This window comes from Camelus bactrianus, chromosome 32 (genome assembly GCF_048773025.1).
Source record: "Camelus bactrianus isolate YW-2024 breed Bactrian camel chromosome 32, ASM4877302v1, whole genome shotgun sequence".
Lineage (NCBI taxonomy): Eukaryota > Metazoa > Chordata > Mammalia > Artiodactyla > Camelidae > Camelus > Camelus bactrianus.
Window position 1 is genome coordinate 2,798,084 of NC_133570.1, and position 21,712 is coordinate 2,819,795.

General features: G+C 48.9%; 1 protein-coding gene across 1 annotated transcript in view; it reads right to left on the reverse strand.

Annotated features, from left to right (window-relative positions):
- Positions 1-21,712, reverse strand: part of TMEM132C (transmembrane protein 132C) — a 305,189-nt gene that overhangs the window by 89,179 nt on the left and 194,298 nt on the right. Inside the window, exon 3 of the mRNA XM_074356073.1 lies at positions 17,628-17,771. Coding sequence (XP_074212174.1) covers positions 17,628-17,771 — 144 coding nt within the window. The remainder of the gene's footprint in view (positions 1-17,627; positions 17,772-21,712) is intronic.

The window sequence follows — 21,712 nt, forward strand, 5'->3', positions numbered from 1 at the left end:
CATTTTCATACATGTCAGCTCCGTCCTTCTCATTGGAACCCCCTGCCTCCCATGTGAACCATTAAACCAAGGGTCTTCAGCACCACGGGGCTCCAGGAAAGGCATCTGGTCTGTGCCTGCAAGGGGACAGCTCTTCTCCATGGTTGCAAGACGACGTTATTAAGGGCTGTTTTGGGAAGGGAATGAAGCAACCACAATGCTTAGTAAAGACGTCCTCACGTCATCTGTGCCCTCACCCTCAGGCCTCTTCTGAGCACGCAGGTACAGCGGAGGCAGCCGGGAGGAAGTGTCTCTGCACGCGGGCCTCGCCTCCGGAAGGGCTGCGTAACCCGCTCTTCCTGGTCTCCCGGCTCCACCGTGGTTTTCCTTCCACCATAGTCATGCTCTGCATTTTCCCCAGAGTCCCTGTGGTGTTGAGAATACTAGCTCTGCCCTTCTTCCATGACGCCCCCCAGCTTGGCACGTCACCCAGTTAGGCTACAGGAGGACACCTCCCAGCTTCCCTTGCAGCTAGGTGTGGCTATGTGTGTGCGTTCTGTCCGCAGGGTGGGAGTGGGAGTGACAGGTGCAACTTCTGGGCTCTGCCCTTGCACAGAAGAGGCAGGCCCTCTGCTCCCCCTCTGCCCCTCCCTGTGGGCTGGAATTTTCCGTGGTGAGGCACCACCTTGGACTGTGTCCACCACCACAACACCTCGGGGTGATGGGGCAACAGTTTGGAAGGAGGCTGACCCCTGACGCCTTTGCAGAGTGGACCTGCCTCTTAAATTCAAATGTTTAAATAAAAAAGAAATCAAGTCCTTTCTTGCTAAATCAATGATTTTGTCGGGGGTGGGGAGGCTCTACGGCACCAGCAGACCCTTGTATCCAAAGTGACGCAAACCTACGTGGTGACCCCTGCAATTTCCAGAGAGGGGCTTCCTTTTGTCCGCCCCGGTGCAGAAATGGGAGGGTGAGAGCCTCAGCCAAAGAGCCAGTGAAGTATTAAGGTGACTTGCTTTTATCCTTAACTTAAGCCTCAGTGCTTCCTCCCCAAGGTGGAAAATTAAAGGCATGATGGATGGTGTGTCTTTGCCGTTTAGCTGGCCTAGTTTACACACCGCTGGTGAGAAAATACTGCACTTGAGATGGAACAAGTAAGGAATAATAAGGGCCACTTATAAAGAATTAATGTGATGTGGAAAACGGAAAGAAGGAAGCTATTAGGTTCTCCAGGAAAGGCGTGCAGAACCACCTCGGAACAACCTGTCACCGTGCCTTTGAGAAGGTAGCAAGGAGTCTGGAGGACTGTTTAAAGTTGTCGGAATAATCTCTCTGGGCTAAAAGGCTGCCTCTTTTCCACATTCTTTTTTTTTCCCCTCCTGAACAATAAGCTCAAGTATTTTGACCAGCTCAGGGAGTCTGGCTGTCACTTCAGCAAGCTTGGTACCAGCGGATGTGGAAGGCGGCACAGGAGAGGGTGGATGGGGCCCCTGGTCCCGCAGGGATGCGGGGAAGAAGGGGGCAGCGGGGAGACAAGTCGGACAGCTCGCCCTTATCATGGCTGATTGTTCTGGTCTAATACAATGCTTGTATCTCCTGGGACGGCTTCTCCCAGTCCATCTCCTACACGTTCATCAGTAATACTGTCTACATAAGCGCGATCTGCCGCCACATCCTGCTCAAAATATTTTAAAAACGTCTCATCGTTCTTTAGATAAAGACAGAAACACTTCCCTGCAGTCCGGCATCTCTGCCCTCCCTTCCCTCCGTCTCTGCATCTTCTCCTTGGCTAGGCTGGGGCGCCACCTTGGATCCTGCGGACGAAGGCAGCCCGCAGCGGAACCACAGCAACCAGAGAAGGAACCCGGGCTCCTGATGGCCGAGCCGAGCCGAGCCGAGGCACCAAACCGCGCAGGCGCCGATGTCACAGACAAACAACGCTCTCTCTTTCCTTTAACTTACACCGCCTTCAGCAAGATCACGTTTACAAGCGACTGACCCATATTCGAAGTAATGCACCCTCCTATTGTGAGTTCTCCGACACCATGCCCGTCTTCTCCCCTTCTCCTTTAAAACTTTTTTTTTATTGAATGAAAAATTCTTTGAAGTTCATAGTGCTTTACAACTCACACACCTCTCCTTTACAGCATCTGCCAGTGCCGCTACTGAGTATTTCCTGGTGTGCTGACTCAATTATTCTCCATCTTTTCAAATGGACAGTGAATTCCATGAGGTCAGAGTCTGGCAGGGTAATTATCTGATTACTCAATACAAACACAAAACTTCAGCTTCCCACTCTGAGACCCTCCAACCAGGCTCATGGAGTTAGAAGATTCCTTACCACGAGGGTTTAGCAGGTATTCAGCAGGCAACATCTGAAGCCTCCTGGGGTCCTAAGCTAGCTTTTTGGGGCACAGCCCAAGCTGTTCTGCTCCCTGCAGGTCCCCAAGGCCCACGCGGCAGCCTGGCATGAGAGATCAAGGTGAAGCAGGGCTGTATTTCCTAAGACTAGCAAGCCTCAGGCTTGGGAGAAGCTGTGAAGTTCTTGCCAACTGGAATGGCATCTTAAGAAAATGTCTGTATGTCCGACAGTGCTTGGCACAACACCCGCATATACAAACTGCTTCGTAAATCCCTGAGTGGGTGACTGGTATGTCCCCTCCTTTGTCACAGAGAGGATGAGAACTGGAGGGGAGAGTAGGTTCGGGGTAAGGAAGCACGGAGCACAATGAGACTGGTTTCCACTCACATGCCTCGTCCTAAACCTTGGGGCTCCCATCACTGGTTCCTGGGACACCGTTCTCCCAGCTCACACAGACCCTCTTAGCCTATTGCTCCATCTGTACAATGGGTCAACATGCTCTAACTCACTATATCATAACATTCATTTATTCAGTCATTCAGCAAATCTTCCTCACACTCTGAACTCAAGGACCCTCCGATCCTGATTCTTCACCAAGACAACTCAAGGTATTGTTGCAAAGACCATTCGTGGGTTTATTCACCCAGCAAGTATTTCAGTCCCTGCTCTGTTCCAGGAACGGATGTAAGCACTCAAAATGGACAAGGTCCTTCCTTCCATCCTGGACTCTACATTCTCGTGGGAAGAGACAGTTGTAAACAAACAAGGTAATGTCACCCTGGTAAGCTCTAGAGAGAAAAGGAAACAGGTGACCAGTGAGCTAAGACCTAAAAATCTGAATGATGCAGCCACACAAAGAGTTCAGTCAGAGGGAATAGTAGGTGCAAAGTCCCTGTGGCAGGAACAAGCTTGGCCCATGAGGTACAGGCCCCACAGAGGCCAGGGTGGAAGGAGATGAGCATTTGATGTGAGGAGCATAAAGGGTAAGACCAGGAAGGCGGGCAGGGACCAGATCACCCAGGGTCTCGGGGATCATGGTGAAGAGCCGGGATTTTATTTCGGATGTGATGGGAAGCTCTGGACGGCTGAAACAATAGGAAGTTCCAGGATCTGATTTATGTTTTAAACAGAAGACTTTGGCCATTTTGAGAAGAACAGATGGGAGCTGGGACTGAAGAGAGATTACAGCAGAGAGCACAGATTAGATGACGATTTAGATGAGACGCAGTGGGGGCCCGTGCACCGCACATGCTCATCAGCAGCTGTCAGGACAGCAGACCCACCGCACACACAGGACAGAAGCTCTGGGAACACGGCAGGTCCCGGCGCCACGGACGCCTCTAGAACTTCCCGGGAGTCACTGGTGTGGCTTGGCAGCAGCATCTTAAAACTCCACTCCAGTCACTAGTGAGGAGATCACACGTGAGCGTTAAGAGATCAGGTAACTTGTTAGCAATGTGTGAGTGAGGGCGACGGCGGCGGGAAGCGGTGCGGTTTCTGCATGACATGTCAGCACCCACAACGTTTGCAGACGCCTAGACCATTTCACTCAGCTGGCTCACCCCTGCAGCTTGTTTCACAGGCACAATCCCAGAAATTCAAGATGGTGTTTGGACAAGGTGATTCAAAGTAACATTTCCAGGCAAGAGATGGTATAACCCCAAGACCAGTTAAAAATAAGGATGTTGGTTCAGTTTAATTGAAGCCCTATGCCATAATACATGATGCTTTAAAAAAAAAAAAAAGAATAAAGAACTTTGTGTACTGACACGGAAAATTACAAGGTACATTGTTAGGTGGAAGGAAAAAGAAGCAACATTGTTGAAAGCCGAAGTAGGTGAGGAAATACATATATACTCTGTGTGTGTGTGTGTGTGTGTGTGTGTGTGTGTGTGTGTGTGTGTGTGTATGTGTGTGTGTGTTCGTGTTCATACGCATAAAATATCTCTGGAAAGGAATGTGATAAAGTGTGAGCTCTGACGACCTCCGGGGAAGGGAGCTGGGTGAGCAGAGGGCAGGGGTACATTTTTGCATGTTGGTTTGTCTACATTTTGAGGCTGAAACTGTGTGAATGTGCTACCTACTACCCCCTCTGCCCCAAACAAATTGAGAGTAAAACATAATAAAAGCAGAAGGCGAACATGTGCCTTAGTCAAGTGACAAGTTACAAAAGCCTTAGACCTTTGGGGTTGGCTTATAAACAGTCAAGGCGAGGAACGGTCAACCCACAGGTGCCCACAGGCTGCTGCCGCTCCTCTGACGCGCGCCTTCGCCACCCCTTCTAAGTTCCAGGTGGCCCTGAGGGTGGAGGCAAAGCCCGCAGCCAACCCGCTACCGAAGCTCCATCAGGCGTGAGCCCCGAGCACCAGCGGGGGATGAGGAGGAAGGCGGGCCCGGCAGCAGCGGGGCGGCGCGGTTCAGCGACTGACGAGGGCCACCGTCGGGAGGGAGCTCTGTGCCTCTGTTACTCTTGCGGGGCCAGGAAGCCTGGGCGTGAGACAGCCAGGGAGAACGTGAGAAAGCTTTGCTCCGGGGAAAATACGTGAACCGGCGCGCTGCGGGGGCCCTTGTCATGAACGGCCTCCTTTGCTCCCCACACGCGCCCCATGACGAAGCTACTACTGCTCTTTGTCATCTCGCTTTCAGATCAGACCCGAGGAGGTGAATTCATCTGCATAAAATCACACAGTGTCCGAGGAGAGAGCCCGCGCGGCCCGGCCGGCCCCCGAGGCCACTCCGGGATTCAGGCGCCACGCCACTCACGGGACACTGGGGAAGGGAGCGCCACGTGCGCGAAGCTTTTGCTCTCGGTGCAGGAAAAAAAAACATTAAATTTTCTAAAAAGGGAAATAGTTCACTTCCACTGGCGTGAGCCACTTTCTGATGAAGACCAGTCAGACAGGAGAAGGACCCGCGATCTGGACCAGGGTCCCCGGACTTAAAGGGTTTAGACGGCTCGGCTAAGTCCAGTGTCTCGGGGCAGCTCGGTGATGGCCGGGGGGAGTCTGAACGCGTCCCGTGGAACACGCAGAGCCGCGACGTGTCCCCACAGCCCTGTCGAGGACCTGGTTCGCTCTCTGAGGACCAGTAAGGCAGGGACAGCTTCGGGAGGACGACGTCACCCAGGCCTCCGGGTCAGATGGGGTCTCTGATCACAGTTCTGAAATGCACCTGCTCCCATCAGAGGCCGGAACGCCGGCCCCGCGTCCCCCCCTCACAGTTAATTCCGGGTCTGGCAAGAACTTGACGGACTCGTGAACTGATGCAGCGAGTCATCTCAGGACAGATGCCGAGAGATATATTTGCGTTACACATTTTGGGTTTGGGCTGGGGACGCCACATCAGGCTGCAGCGGAAGGAAGCAAGCAGAAAACCCATCATTCTGGGAGTAAAAGGATTTAAATGAGGCTTGGGTGCACGAAGCCAGGCAACAAGCTGCTAGAGGCGATGCAGGGCAGGGCAGTGGGAAGGGTCCTCGGGTGGAAGAGGACAAACCCTCTGCATGTCTTCAGCTAGGAGTCGCCTCCTTGTGGCAGGGAAGCAGAATCAGGGGGAACAGAGATCAAACGGCCCCGAGTAGCTGTGTGAGGCTGGCTTATTTCAACCTCTCCGGGTACCCAGGGCTCCAGCTAACCTGTTGTGGTGTCACAAGTCACCCTCAGAACTTGGTATCGTAAAATGATCATTTTACTGTCTCTGTGCATCAAGCATCCTGGAAGGGCTCGGCTGGCTGGCTGGCTGCACACCGTCCTCTCCCTCGGTCAGGACGTCTCCCTGTGGTCTTCCCACAAGGAAGAGGCGGGCCTTCTCACACCACGGTGGCCTCGGGCCACGGGATTGGCTGAGACACCACCTCCTGGCTCCTCTGTGACCTAGCTCTCCACGTCACGTAGCATCACTTCAGCCGTACACGGGCAGCCAGGCCAGTCGCAAAAGCCCACCCCGTTTCAAGGGCAGGAGACAAACAGTCCTCCTCTTACTGGGAGCGTAGTGGGATCCGGAGGAGCAGGCAGGAGGGGGGTGTCGAGCCCCCGTCCACTGAGCACACTCTCGGAAAGCACAGGGCCACCATCTGAAACCTGATTATATTAACACCACTGTGCAGGGTCTGGGGACAACGCTGATGGTGTGGCCAGCGCGTCCGCCATCGGGGGGCCATGCTCCAAGCGCTGGCTTTGACTCCCAGCATCTACCTCCTCTCTCTGGAAGCCTGGTGGTTCCCCTTGGAGAAGCTGATGTCCCCTCCATTGTCCACGGCCTGGACGGGATGGTAAACCACGGACGCTCTCCTTTTTAAAAAATTTTATTTCATTTTTTAAAAATTGATAATCATGTAGTTTATTTACCATGTTTCCAGTGTACAACCAAGTGACTCAGTTACACGTATGTGTGTCTATATACTCTTTTTCATTATAGGTTATTACAAGATATTGAATACAGTCCCCTGTGCTCTACAGGAGGACCTTGTTGTTTATCTCTTTTATACACAGTAGTTTGTATCTGCTGATCCCAAACTCCTAATTTATCCCTCCCCCTTTCCCCTTTGATAACCATAAGTTTGATAAGTTTGATGTCTATGAGTCTGTTTCTGTTTTGTAAATAAGTTCATTTATATCCTTTTTTTTTTTTTTTAAGATTCCACATATAAGTGATACCACATGGTACCTGTCTTTCTCTGTCCGACTTCCCTCACTTAGCATGATTGGATGTCCTACTTTCAAACAGCACCAAGCAACGGAGAAACCAGACGGTCATCTCAGACGTCAGGTCAAGTCTCGATGGCAGAACCAGCTCTTGGGTCTCCAAGGAAAACCTCTTCTCTCAGGCTCCTTTGAAGCCTCTGCCCTACCCGTTCTCCCACCCCCAGGGGCTTCCAGCAAACCCCCTGGGGAGAGTTTAGCATCTATAAATGCCAGGAAACACCCAGCACCTCAACCTTCTTGGGCTTTACCCTTGGCCACAGCCGAGAGTGAAAGGAAAGGGAACATTTTACGGAGAACACACACGCAAAGCGTGCATCCCTAAATTCTCTGCCGCGGATGCTGACGTGAGGCTGCTGTGAATCTAAGGTGGGCTGAGTGGGGACACTTCTGAATTCTTCTTTTCAGGACCCCAAATCCATGCCTGATGTCACTGACTGGGAGATTTTCATTCGGGGAAGTCTGCCTGGCAGAGTTCCTGTGCTATCTTCAAATCTCTCTTAAGGAAAGAACTCAGGCTGAGCCATTTCCTTCGGGGAAAAGCAGATGACCGCAGTGCACCGTGTCCCCGAAGCGCCGCTGAAACGCTTCACGCTCGGCAGCGAGGAGCACGTTCATGGTCCAGAATTCTCCAGAAACACGCACTGAGTGTCGCTGTGAGTTTAAGGTCGGCAACTGAGGCGCTTAAAGGCGTCCTGATGGGCGTCTTACTCCCCGTTCTCCACGAGTTTCGCTGTCTGAAAAGCCCGTCTCCTTTGACCACCTGCCCGGTTTACTTGTCCCCTGTGCACAGAGCATCCCTGAAGCGTGATGACCGAGCGGCCTGGGGGCTGGACGGCGGCCGCTGTTCCAGGCGGAGGGAAGAGTGAGGGGGTGTCATTTGGTTTTGTCATGGAGGTGCGGGGACCCCGGGGCTGTCTCCCGTTTGGACCAGCCGGAGAACGCCGGCTCAACTACCACCCCTGCAAACCAGAAGCCAGGGAGGAGGGAGCACCACGCCCCAGGTAGGCGACGTGGTAGGGCTCACACTTTGCAAAATCCAAGGATGAGCAAAGATGAGGAACGGAGGACAGGCAGTGCTTACAACACACGCGGAAAACACGGGAGGGTCTTGGCACTGGCTCTCTTTAGAAGGGATCATGTATCTGGGGACAGTGATGGTGAATCAAGTCTTTGGAAGGCCTGACCCCACTAACAAGTCCCTCTGAAAGAGACACACAGCCTGGGCCCAGGAAGGCTATTTTGCTGCAGATCTGATGCCTTAAAGATCCAGGCAACTCACCCCCTAAAGAAAGCAGGTGTGATTTTAGCCAAAACAGACGTGTGATTGGCCCAGGCAGCCCACTTCTGAACATTTCACTCCCTGATGGATGATTTTCCTGAACAATATTCCTTCTGTTTGAGCTGCACAGTGATTTTAAAAATCTTAGCAGATGTTTAAAAACTGGGAGATTACAATCTGGATTTTTAGCTGTTCTTTTGGGGCGTGGTGCAGGGCAAGATTTGCTTGTTTATTTATGTACGTATTTTAACGGAGGGACTGGGGACGGAACCCAGGACCTCATGCATGCTGAGCACGTGCTCCACCACTGAGCTCTACCCTCCCTGTTTGTCCCAGAAAGATTCAGAGACTGGACAACGCAGGGCCTGCGGTCCCACCTGGGAGGGTTCCAGTGTCGCCCGCAGGTGGGTGCAGTCTGTCCGGCTCTCCACCTGCCTCTCCTGGCACGCCGGGCTCGCCTCCTCTGTTCACCTGTCTGGCTCCTTTGTGCCTGCAGCCCCTGGTTAACTGGTCTGATTTCCATGGGGGCAGCCTCTCAGCTTGCAGCCCGTGGAGCGAACACCCGCATCTGTAATCCAGGTTGGCAAGGCTCACCTGTAGCATCTCTTGACCCCCTGCCGTCTCCTAGGACAAGGGGGGAGATGGAGAGGGACCATACAGGCATGGAAATGTGCACCGCTGAGTTATTTATACGAAAAAGTCAGGAACAGATCACCAAGGCGCCCTACAATAGGGGGCTCTCGAAATAAATTAGGTTAAGTTGTTAACTTAAGTTGTTAGGCAGCCAATTAACAAACTCAGTTTGAGCAATGTTAAGTTCCCACTGGGAATACACCACAGACTCATCCCAAAAGTATTTCTACGCACAGGCATGGTAATAGTTGAATAAGATGTGGAATGTGGGTTTAAAAACGTGTTTTTGAATACGTTTTTCTGGTTATAAAAGTGAAATCTGGGATCGAAGAAAATAAGGTTAACAAAAAGATGAAGGAAAAGGGAAAAAAATGGAGAAAAAAGCAGACGTCTCCGTTTGGGGTTAGCGTATCTTCAACACCCGCTGGGCGCTTGCTGACCCCAAGGTCAGGCGCAGAACCTTCCGCTGGCCACACTAGTTGCTAGACGTCAATACATTTGTATGTTTAAATTGTATCTGTTTGTGCTTATCTTTAATTCATCCGATGACTATGACCTTTTCCCACGTATTTACAGGCATGAAAGTTATTTTAGAAGAAAACTTTTTTTTTTTAAATCACTGGCACAAATACTCAGCTGGTTGCTTCTTCCCTCTGAGCGTCTTCGTTTCTTTTCTTTACCTGCCCGCTGGCCTGGTTTCTGTTCACGAAACCACGGCAGAGAGTTCCCGGAGTAACGTACACAAAGCATCCTGTAAAACGCCAGGCGCCGTGAGACACGCAGAGTATTGTTCTGTATGGTCAAGCACTGTGAAACATACAGACTATTACTTTTATTTAAGTTTCTGTTTTTGAGATCCTCTGCTTCCCCGAAGAGATCTATTCCCCCGAACAGTAACATATTAATAATAAAACCTAACGTAGAACCTTGAAAATGCACAAGGGAACCCACTTAAATGAAGGTGCTCCGTGGGTAACATCATGGTGGAGGGGTGTGTGTGGCCAGGCTGGGAGCTGCGCAGGTGGCTTGCAGTGACCCTGAAGGGGGAGCCAGTCTCGCTCACAGCCGTGAAGGTTGCATCGGGTTAACTTAAAAGAATGCCCACAGTTTAAAGAAAACCCTAATTTTTGGCATTTCCCCCGAAGGAATGAACTTTGGAGAGTGAGGCTCAGAGAAAGCTTAGGGCAGAAGCAAAGATTAGATAAGGGTGAAACACTGGGGTCCAGGTGACCCCAGTTCCCTCCATGTCGGGCTCACTTCCCAGGCTTTATGAAATTCTTGCTGAACTCATCCCCAGCCGCTCAGATTAGCCCAGGCACCCAGGTCTGAAAAGAGATTCAGGACAGGGAAGGGAGAGAAAAGGGGAAGTGGAAGATATTTCCCAAGGAACGTCCACTCCGAGGACCACAAAGCGTGCCCCTGTGCTGGGACACACCATCCACATCCTTTCATCCTCCCTGCCTGTGGTCACAGAGGCTTCCGCCTCATGCTTGATGCACTTAGACGCGCTCAGCGCCGACGTGCGGGGCTTTGGATGGGATGTGAATTGCTCCGTTGGCCTCACACCCTGGCAGGATGAAGTACCATCTCGTAGGGCGTGAGCTGGTTTGGCCTGATTGCTGAGAGCCTCAGACTGCTAAAACATTCGTGGAGGGCCGTGGAAACCAAACGGCACATGGCTAGCTGTGGGCAAGGGCCAGGGGCAGCCCTCTTCCTGGACCTGGGGGTTTACATCACGGCTTCAGGACCAGAGCACACAGGTCCTTCAGAGGGGCTGGGCCACTGGGAGACAGTGTTCCAACAAAACAGCGGTCTGGACTGATGGTCCTCCTTCCAAGGCCTCCCTCCCAATTGTACACCAAAGAGGCTGTTTCATCTGGGGAGCAGGCAGGAACCCCTGTGTTTCTGAGGATCCCAGATTGGGTTTGCCAGGAGCAAACCCTAAGAGGAGGATTCACTGGGAAGTGACTGATGAGGGGGAGTTTTCCCTGGAGAAACTGAGAAGGGAGAGGGACACAGTTCACGAAGGGGAAAGGCATGGCTTCAGAGAACGTCCCCTCCTCAGCCTGCCCGCGTGGGAGCTCTGGACGCTCACTTACAGTTCAGAGCCGTCTGCGCTGCAGGAGAGGGATGGGGCCTTCCTGCTCCATGTTCGCCCGTCAAGGACTGACCCGGGAAGAGGAAAACTCCCAGGCCCTCCTGGAAATCTTCACGAGTACGGGAGGGGGGTCCCAGAGGCCCCAGGGTACTGCTCTGACAGACGCAGGTGCAGGATCTTAGATCTTACGGTCAAAATTGTGTCCCCCGACTGCAAAATTCAAACATGGAAGCCCTAACCCCCAGTGTGACTGCATTTAGAGACAGGGCTTTTAAAAAATTTTTAAATCTAAATGGAGTCGTGAAGATGGGGTCCTCATCTGATCAGACGGGCGTCCCTACAAGAAGGAAGAGACACCTGAGCTCTCTCTTTCTGAGAGCGCCCGCAGGCCACGAAGGTCAAGGCCAGAAGGCCAGGAAGAGAGGTCTCACCAGGAACCAACCCTGACGGCATCTTGACCTGGGGCTTCTGGCCTCCAGAACGGTGAGAAAATAAACGTGTGTTGTAAAAGCCACCCAATGTGGGGTATTTTGTTAAGCAGCACTAACTGACTGATACAGCCACATGGATGCACAGAAGCAGTATAAGGGATTTTAAGAAAAACCTGGGCAGGGCGGTGACCACCACCTTAGGTGATTCATTGGCTATATTTCCTTATATGATAAGAACACACATCAATTATGTCAACGTTTAAATCACGAAGGAAAACTATTTAAAATAGCTCTTACAGTTTTGTACTCATTGTAATGTACATTGGAACCTAATAAAAGCACCTTAAATAATTTGAGGGATATTAATACTAAAAATGAAGGTGAATTTTTAAAAATCAGAGCAATAAAAAGTTGATTTCAAGGAAACTCTGAAGTGAGTAGTGGTTCGAGGGGGACACGATGAGGTATGATTTTGGGCAAGTTCCCAGCTATTGTTGAGATTCCCCTGATGCTGTCCATCTTCCAAGCTGATTCTGCAGCCTTCCCAGCCATATCCTTTGGCATAAATCCCTCTCATGCTTAAATAAGCCAGGATAATCATTTTGAGGAACATCTAAGAACATTCACTAATACAGGTAAGAACCATAAAATCTCTCTTTTAATCAACTGGCCTACGTTCAATAAAAAGGCAAATAGACTGGAAAATTGGGACAGGTGTAAACGGGGAAGGAAATGCCAGTTTAAGCTACGGGTCCGTGGCTCACGTCACTCCATTAGCTAGCCTAGCCTGCCTTTCCATATTTGTCCCTACGCCTCCTTGATGTGTCCACTCCAACCAAAGAGCATCACTCACCCTTCTCTGCACACGGTCTCCTGACTTCACACATCTAAGCATTTGCCGCCTTCCTCCTGGACCTGAAATGCCCTCACTCGCTGTGTCTAAGTATTTAGTTCTTTCCTTCTGACCGTCAAGGAGAGTTTGCAGACCACAGCTACAGGAAGCCCTCTCCAACTTGAAGAATGCTATAAGGTGAGGTAGGAGTGTGGAGTGACTCCCAGTCATGCCTGCCTCCTGGTACCCACCCTTCTGTGTAATCACCTCCCCTTGAAGGGGGCCTAGACTTGCTCCTAACAAATAGAACATAGCAAGAGTGTTCGGATGCCGCTTGCAAGATTCAGTTAGAAAATACTTGATTTGCATTTGCTAACATTCTCTTTCTCCCTGGGTCATCTCAGGTGCTTGCCCTGATGGAGGGGGATGCCTGGCAAGGAACAAGAATCTGAGACCTTTTGTCCATCAGTCCTTGAGGAGCTGAATCCTGCTGACAACCCCATGAGCTTGGGAGAGGATGTTCCCCAGTTGAGCCTTCAGGTGAGATCGCTGAGCCTGCCCAACACCCAGATTGCAGCCTATGTGATGTCCTCCAGAAGGGGACCTGGTTAAGATGTACCTGGATCCTGAACCCGACAAAATGATGAGATAATAAACATGTGTTGTTTTAAACTTCTAAGTTTTGGGGTGTTTTGTTACTCAGTAAGAGATAACAAATACACTTGGCCTTTGTTCTCCAGGCAGAGGGAAGTAAGCCCTCCCACCCCTGTGGATTTGCACCTTCCATGTCATTGAAAGGCCTTCTGTGAGTTGTGGTCAGTCTGGTCCCTGGTGCCCCACAGAGTTTAGGTTCCTTGAAGACAGAGTCTGGATCCGACCCAGTGGGTATCAACCTGGCACAGGGCACAGCACCTCAGACTTAGGGGAACCAACCAATACTCACTTTTTTTTAAATTGAAGCATAGTTGATTTAAAGTGTTTCAGGTGTACAGCAAAGTGATTCAGTTTTATACACACACACACACACACACACACGCATACATTCTTTTTCAGATTCTTTTCCACTACAGGTTATTACAAGATGTTGAATATAGTCTCCTGCACTATATAATAGGTCCTTGTTTAACTCTTTTATATATAGCAGTGTGTATCTGCTGATCCCAAACTTCCAGTCTATCCCTCCCCCCACTTTTCCCCTTGGGTAACCATAAGTTTCTTTTCTGTGTCTGAGTCTGCTTCTGCTTTGTAAATAAGATCCTTTGTATCATTTTTTAAAGATTTCACATGTAAGTGATACCATATGATATTTATCTTTCTCTGACTTACTTTACTTAGTGTGATCATCTCTAGGTCCATCCATGTAGCTGTAAATGGCATTATTTCATTCTTTTTTATGGCTGAGTAGTATTCCATAACATAAATATATCACATCTTCTTAATCCAGTCACCTGTCAATGGACATTTAGGCTGTTTCCATGTCTGGGCTGTTGTAAATAGTGCTGCTATGAACACCGGGGTTCATGTGTCTTTTTGAATTAGAGTTTCCTCTGGATACATGCCCAGGAGTGGGATCGCTGGATCATATGGTAACTCCATTTTCAGGTTTTAAAGGAACCTCCATACTGTTCTCCTGTGTAGCTGCTCTACTTTACATTCCCACTGACGGTGGAGGAGGGTGCCTTTCTCCACACCCTCTCCAGCATTTATTATTTGTGGACTATTTGATGACAGCCATTCTGACCAGCGTGGAGTGATACTTCATTGTAGTTTGGATTTGTATTTCTCTGATGATTATCAATGTTGAGCATATTTTCATGTGCCTGTTGGCCATCTGGATGTCCCAACCAATGCTTCCTGGAAGTCTAGGTGAGGAAGGGAGTGAGCAGGGAACATTCATTGGCAGTGTGCCGGTGAACAGGCTTTCCAATGGCAAAAAGTCCTGGTTTGTGGTGTTTGCCAATACTGGTGGTGTAAATTCTGACGGTCACTAGATGAGGAGTCGGAAAGAGATACGTACAACCCAATCAGCTCTCAGGAGCTGATACTGAATGGTTCCAGCACAGCCCTGACACCAGTCCTGATGCATCAGCTCTTCTGCAAAGGCAACACCTGCCTTCTAAGACGTCACATTAAGAAACCGGGGAGTAGGCAGGGACTAGCCAGCCTCAACCCTGCAACCACCCAGCTTGAGGCCAGTCTGATTCTAACTCATGGCATTTAAAACTCTGGGATTCGAAAGGGAGGAAACCCTGGAATTGAAACACAGCTCCCTCTACTGGGACATCCAGCGTGACTGGCAGTGGAAAACCATGCACAGGGTTTAGTGTCTCAGCAAACACAAGCACAGCCCCAAGCATCGAGTTCCTGGAAGACGCAGACCAAAGTGGATCGCTCCCGGGACTCTTCAGGACTTGCCAGAGTACAGCAAGCCCTACCCGCTGCACTTCGAGACTCCCTCTGATTGTGACATAAAGAACTATTTACACACATAAATCGGCTGCCTGTTAATTAACCCATTCACTTTCATCTGCATAATCAACACTAATCTCGTGGGTTAATTAGACTTCACGTGCATTGGATTCAGGAGATTCAATTTGCCCTCTGATCTCCTGCTTTGAACAAAGGTCCCGCACATGCATTTCTTTCTGGCCATTTTTTCATGAGTTGAAACATCTGGGCACCTAATCCTCACCCCCCCCCCCACCCCTGCCCAGGCGTACTAACAACGCTTCTTAGGTTAATGATGGTGAGGGCTGGTGTTTGATCCAAAAGCGGTTCAGGACCCCAGATGTGTTTGCTGGCTACGCGTGGAAGGAAGGACTGAGGAGGGGGGTTTACAGATGAAAGAACTGGATGTTTCTTTTTTGTTTGTTTGTTTTTTGTTGAAGTATAGATGATCTACAATGTTGTGTTAGTTTCTGGTGTACAGCAGAGTGATTCATTTACACACACATATTTTATATATGTATATATATATATACACATATGCATATATATACATATGCACACTCTCTTTTCTTACAGGTTACAGAACTGGATGCTTCTAAATGAAGTGGAGCATTTGCAGAGTTTTTCTTGGCAGCCTTGAAGAGTTCACTTAAGAAAACTACGTCCGATAATGGAACTGAGTATTTGCCCCTCGTGCTAATCCATTTGAGAAAATACACGGGCAGAATGGATCAAGAGCCCTGAAAAATGATCACATTTTTTTCTGATTCTAAGAAGCTCCCTTAAGCAAAAAGAGAAATGGACACAGATTCCTGTGGAAGATGGTTTATTGCTGCATTAGCTGTAAGAATAAAGCTTGGGCACACATTACCATACGTAAGATAGGGAAATGACAAGGACCCACTGTACAGCACAGGGAACTGGATTCAATTTCTTGTCATAACATATAATGGAAAAGAATCTGAAAAAAGAATATATATATATATATATATATATATATGTATATATATGTATAATGGAATTGCTTTTGCTGTACACCTGAAACTAACATTATTAATCAACTGCTTTAATAAAAAAAATTTTTTTAAAAGAATAAAACTTACAAACAACCTAAATAGCCACAAATATGGATAAGGTTATTTAAATAATGTTAAATCTATGTGGTGGAATATTAACATATTTTTGAGGAATATTTAATGTCAGAAGAAGATGTTAGCAATATAAGTTAAAGTATCTTAAATATCTGCATATATATATGTATATATATATATATGTATATATATATGTATATATATATATATATATATACGTATATATATATATATATATATATAAAATGATGTCAAATTTGTAAAGGAAGTAATTTACTATACACAGATGTTACACCTGTATAAAACGTGGGAAGCAGATGAACCGGCGTGTTAGCAGTAGGTTATTCTTAGGTGGAAGGGGGCTATTGGTATATCATTTAAGTTTTGTCCTCATATCACTGTTTTTACAAATATTCTAAAATGAGTATGCGCTGCTTTTGTACACAAAAAGCAATTACGTTAAATGATAACCTGGGATATCTACACAGAATCCCGTACAGCATCCTTATGCATTATTGCCACCGATAGCCGCCTCCTGTCTTTAAATGCCTCCTTGCTGAAGACTAAGTCTCTTTCTTTAGGATTCTGACACCAGTTCTGCTGTGTGTCTTTTTTCCACACCATCAAGCAATTCTCTGGCACCTGCTGGGGGTCCGGCAATTCACCTCAGTTCTGAGCCTATCACCCTGGAGTCAGCATCAGATCCACTGGTTAAGAGCTCAGCCCCCCAAGGCTGCCCTCCCCTTCAGATGCCAGTTGCAAGTCTAGGCTGTTACCTGCCTTCTGACTGACTGGCTATAGACCGGAGGTTCCAATGACCCTCCCCTCCCTGGGTTGCCTTAACTTGCTAGAGCCGCTGATAGAAGTCAGAGGAACATTTCACTTGTCAGATTACTGGTCATTATGAAAAGATGTAACTCAGGAACAGCCAGATGGAAGAGAGGTGCAGAGGGCAATGCAGGGGGAAAGGGCACGGAGCTTCCACGCCCCCTCCAGGTGCCACTCTCCCGGAATCTCCAAGTGATCACCAACCGGAAGCCCTCCCAACCCCGTCCTTTTGGGTTTTTGTCCATGCTTCATTACACAGGCACGACTGATGAAATCATTTGGCCATTGGGCGCTGGACTCAGTCTCAAGTCCCTTTCTCCTCCAAGGCAGGGGGTGGGACTTAAAGTTCCAACGCTCCAATCACAGGGTGGGTTCCCCTGGCAACCAGCTCCCATCTTAAGGTGAGCCAGGCGGCTTTCCAACAGTCACCTTCTTAACATTTAAAAAAAAAAAGTCACCTTTATGCGCTCATCACAGACATTCCAAGGGTTTTGGGCGCTCTGTGCCAGAAACAGGGATGAAAACCAAATACATATTTCTTTTTACAAGTTACAGTATCACACCCTTTGTACAAAGGACAAACACCTTGAAAGAAAGCAGCCTCTGGTAACCCAGGGCCCGCAGCGGGGATGACACAGCCCCAGGACGGGAGTGCGGGTGAAGAGGATGAGTGCGCCTCCGCCAAGCAGAGCAGACCTTTCGGACCAGCCTCTGCTCCCAAACCCGACCCACCGACCTTCCCGCTCGCTCCGGGCCCCGCCCTCCGCGCCGGAGATGCCAGACGGTACAACAGGTGATGCTAAGTCTCCACACTTCCCGGCCGGCCGAGGTGCAGTAGCTCCGCTGAGCAGCAGTTAAGGTGAGTCTAAGGCGGGGCGCTTGGGCGGGGGCTGGGTCATCCGGCCCCCGGGACGCCCGCGCAGCGGGAGGCGGCGCCGCTTACCTGTTGCGCGCGGGCGCCAGGCGCTGGCACACCACGGCCGCGGTGGCGTGCTTGCCGCCGTTCCCCAGCTCCTGCCTGACGTCCCACTGCCGGGGCTCGCTGGTCCGCGTGCTCAGGATGTTCACCCCCTTCTTGACCTTGGCTCTGCGGGGAAGAAGGCGGCAAGAAAGAGCCAGGGGGTTAGCGACTCGGCTTTTCCACGCGTGCCCAAGTTCCGCCGGGCTGCGCGCGCACGTGCGCGCTGGTTTCTCTTCCGTTTGCCTGCCCTTTTCACAGCCGTTGGCGCAGAGCGCACCGGAGGGTGGTCACGCCGGGGGTGGGGAGGGGATCTACCCACAGACCCAGGAATCGTGGAACTCGCTCTTCAGGTCCCAGGATGAAGGGAAGGGGTCCCTGGGTGGTCCCCAAACCAAGAAGCAGCGCAGCCATGGGGAAGGAGAAAAGTCGGGCTGCCCAGGCCGGCCATTCTCCGCCAGGGCCGACTCTGCCCTGCAGGGACCATGTAGGGATACCGGAGACATTTTTGGTTGTCTCATGGGTGGGGTGAGTGCTGGCATCTGGTGGGGAGAGCTAAACAGACCCCCAGTGCACAGAACCGCCCCCACATCCAGTCTTACCCAGTCCAAAGTGTCCCAAGTGCCAGGTCCAGAAACCCTGGTGCATACTGGTTTCTCCACTCTGTGGCTGTGTGACTTTGGGCAAATTATAACCTCTCTGTGCCCCATTTCCTCCTCTGTAAATGGCTATGGAACAGTAACCCCCAATCACAAGCTGTGAGGATGAACTGTATTAATACGTATAAAGAGGTCAGAACAGTGTTGGGTGTACAGCAAGCACTTCATAAATGTCAGTCATTGTTGTGCCGCTCCAGGGAGGTCTCCGACCTGCTTCATGTGACTTCCCGAGTCTCCTCTGGGAACAAACTCAGCCAAGTGCACTAAACCAAGGACTTTTAAAAAAAAAAAAGGCAAAGCGTTCCTTTTAGATCTGTTTTCTGGCCACGGCTCAGCCTCCCTGAACCTCAGTTTTCTCATCGGTAAACTGCTGAACAGATTGAACATAAATACCAACTTATCCTTTCTTCCCAAATCCCACTTAAAGGAGGCTTGAGGGGACTGTTTTTAAAGGTATAGACCCAGGCCGGTGGGGACATCGTGGGGACGGTGGAGAGGTGCGGCAAACGTCAGTGATCTGGGGAACTGGGAAGTAGGGGTACAAGTGGGTAAAACAGTAAGCTGAACTTCTAAACTTAGTCGTGCACCACCAGCGAGACAGACTAAGAGCCAGCAGAGTTTATACCACGGAATCCCCCAGTCCCAGGAACCGGGGGCACCACTAGAGGCGGCAGTCAATGATGTCCACACTAAGGAGGATGAGTGAAAAGTGTGTTTATGAAACAGCCAGATGCAAATGTTCTTCCCTTTCCCTGCAGCAGGGCAACGGCCAGAGTGCCTTGTCTGGCCGGGAGACCGTGATCTGTGCTGAATATGGAAGCCCTATGTGACACTACACACACTGACCATTGAGCTTCCTGGGCTTTTGTCCCCAAAGCTGGACCTTCACCCTCAAGGAAAAAGGCCGGATTCTAGAGCACTCGATTCTGACACTGACATCTCTCAAGTCACCTTTCAGCAAAACCTGTAGTCAGCAAGTCCCACCTGTGGGCTCAGAGCTTCTGATGGATTTTTAGTCCCGAATCTTTTCATGTGAGCCAACAAGAATCTTTTGAACACAAAGAAAAGTTTCAACATGTCATAGAGACCAAAAAGGCAAAAAAAAAAAAAAAAAAAAAAAAGCCTATGCAGGCGAGACCGTAATTAAAAAAAATACACAATCATTCACATTCAGAGTGATCAGAGATGATACTGCAGTTATGAAACAGAAGCAGATTGCTATTCAGCACTGTTTACAACAGCCAAGACATGGGAGCAACCTAAATGTCTGCTGTCAGGTGAGCGGACAAAAATGATGTGAGACATAAAACAAAATATTACTCAGCCATAAAAAAGAATAAAACAATGCCAACTGCAGCAACATGGATGGACCTGGAGATCGTCATACTAAGTGAAGTAAGTCAGACTGAGAGAGACAAATACCATGTGATATCACTTATATGTGGAAACTAAAGAAAAAAATGACACAAGGAAATTATTCATTCAGAACAGAGCAAAACAGAAACAGACTCAGACATAGAAAACAAACTTATGGTTACCAGGGGGGGAAGGGGGTAGACAGGGATAAATTGGGAGTTGGAGATTTGCAGATGCTAACTACTATATACATAAAATAGATAAATGACAAGGTTCTACTGTAGAGCACAGGGAACTGTATTCAATATTTTGTAATGACCCTATAATGGAAAAGAATAGGAAAAAGAATATATATATATATATATATATATATATATATAGCGCCAAATCACTATACTGTGCACCAGAAAATTAATGCAGCATTGTAAGTCAACTATACATCAATTCAAAATTTTAAAAAAAGTATCGTTATTTTAAAAAACACAGAAGGGAAAAATTAGCCTCTGGAAATTAAAAATATTATAGCAGAAATGGAAAGTCAGTGGAATGGTTGATGGGCAAGAGTTGAGGACATTTGTCTTAGGAAGTAGCGAAAAAAACCCCAAAGAAATGGAAGATAGGAAAAAAGGAAAGGGGATTACTTTGAGGTCCAACATCTGAACAATATATAAAACACACAAAAGGGAGAGGAGCAATCATTAATGAAGCAATTGAAGAAATTTCCCCAAAGGAGAAGGTGTGACTGTCCGGACTGGAAGGGCCCCCTGGGTGATGAGCGCAGAGCGTGAGGACCGGTCCTCCCCCTACTAAGACGCAAGGTTCACTCAGCTCAGGACCCTGGGCACAGAGGTGGGCTCTGCAATCCTCCAGACTGAGGAGAGGGTCAGGGAGCAGAACCGATTCAGGATTCACAACAGCCACCCCGGGAACCAGAAGCCAGTGAAAAAATAGCTTCTAAAATCCGAGGGGAAACGATTTCCAAACTAGTATTTGAAGTCCAGCCTCACAATGAAGAAAATGTTTCCAGATATGCAAGTTCTCCAAAAACCTACACCCTTGCTCAGAAAACCACTTGAGGATGGACTGTATCCAGCACGGGGGTCAACGCAGAGAGAACTCACGAGACCCAAGAAACAAAGGTCCCACGCATGGCGGAGACGCACGGGAGGGTCATGGTAAAGAGGTGGCTGGTGGGGAAGGGAGGTCCGCGTAGCAGCTGAGGGCCAGCGTGGGGAAGATTCTGCAGCAAAGTCTTCAGGAAACTGGAAATTTCCTAATGAATCTGATGTGAAAATATTCTGAGAGGAGTCTCAGATCATCAGCAAAGAGTTTGGGAATACGAAAGAGCTAAAAGCACAGACAAGGAAGAAAAAGAATAACACCAAATTCGTTTTTAATTCTGATGATAAAAATCATTATGCAGAAAAGCCGAAGTCATCACCACTTGATATTTGCTTTTACTGCGATTAGCACATGCACTTGTTACATTTTAAACTTTGATTATTAATCTAGACAAAATAGGATTATTATATTGGTGGGGTGGAGACACAGAAAGGGCTGGAGGAGAAGAGAGAGAGAGATCTTTACTCTTCATGGAGGGAAATTTACAGATGTAGCCTAAATAAATGAAGTGTCAGCCTTACTGTGTCGTATAGGGATACAGACATAAATATCAAACAAAGTCAGAGTTTTGCCTCTGTACAGGGAGAAAGGCTGTGGAAGGGAACAGAATATGGCGGTATTTTTGAAAAGTAACCACTCATTTTGAAAGAGTTTGATAGTTTGAGATTAACAAGAAGTTGCAAAAAAATTATAGAGTTCTTACACCAGCTTCCCTCTGGGACACTGTCTTACATCAGTACAGTACGTTGTCAAAGCGTGGACACTGACACTAACACGGAAGAACAAATCTGATTCCACCTTAGATCTGTTTCTTTCACCTTGACCTCTGTATTCTGTTGCTTTTGCTACAAGTGAATCCCCAAAGGGGTGTTGCCTGTAAGCTTAAACTTTGCATAATGGTCCATCTCTGGGAACCTGCCTCCCAGGGAATGA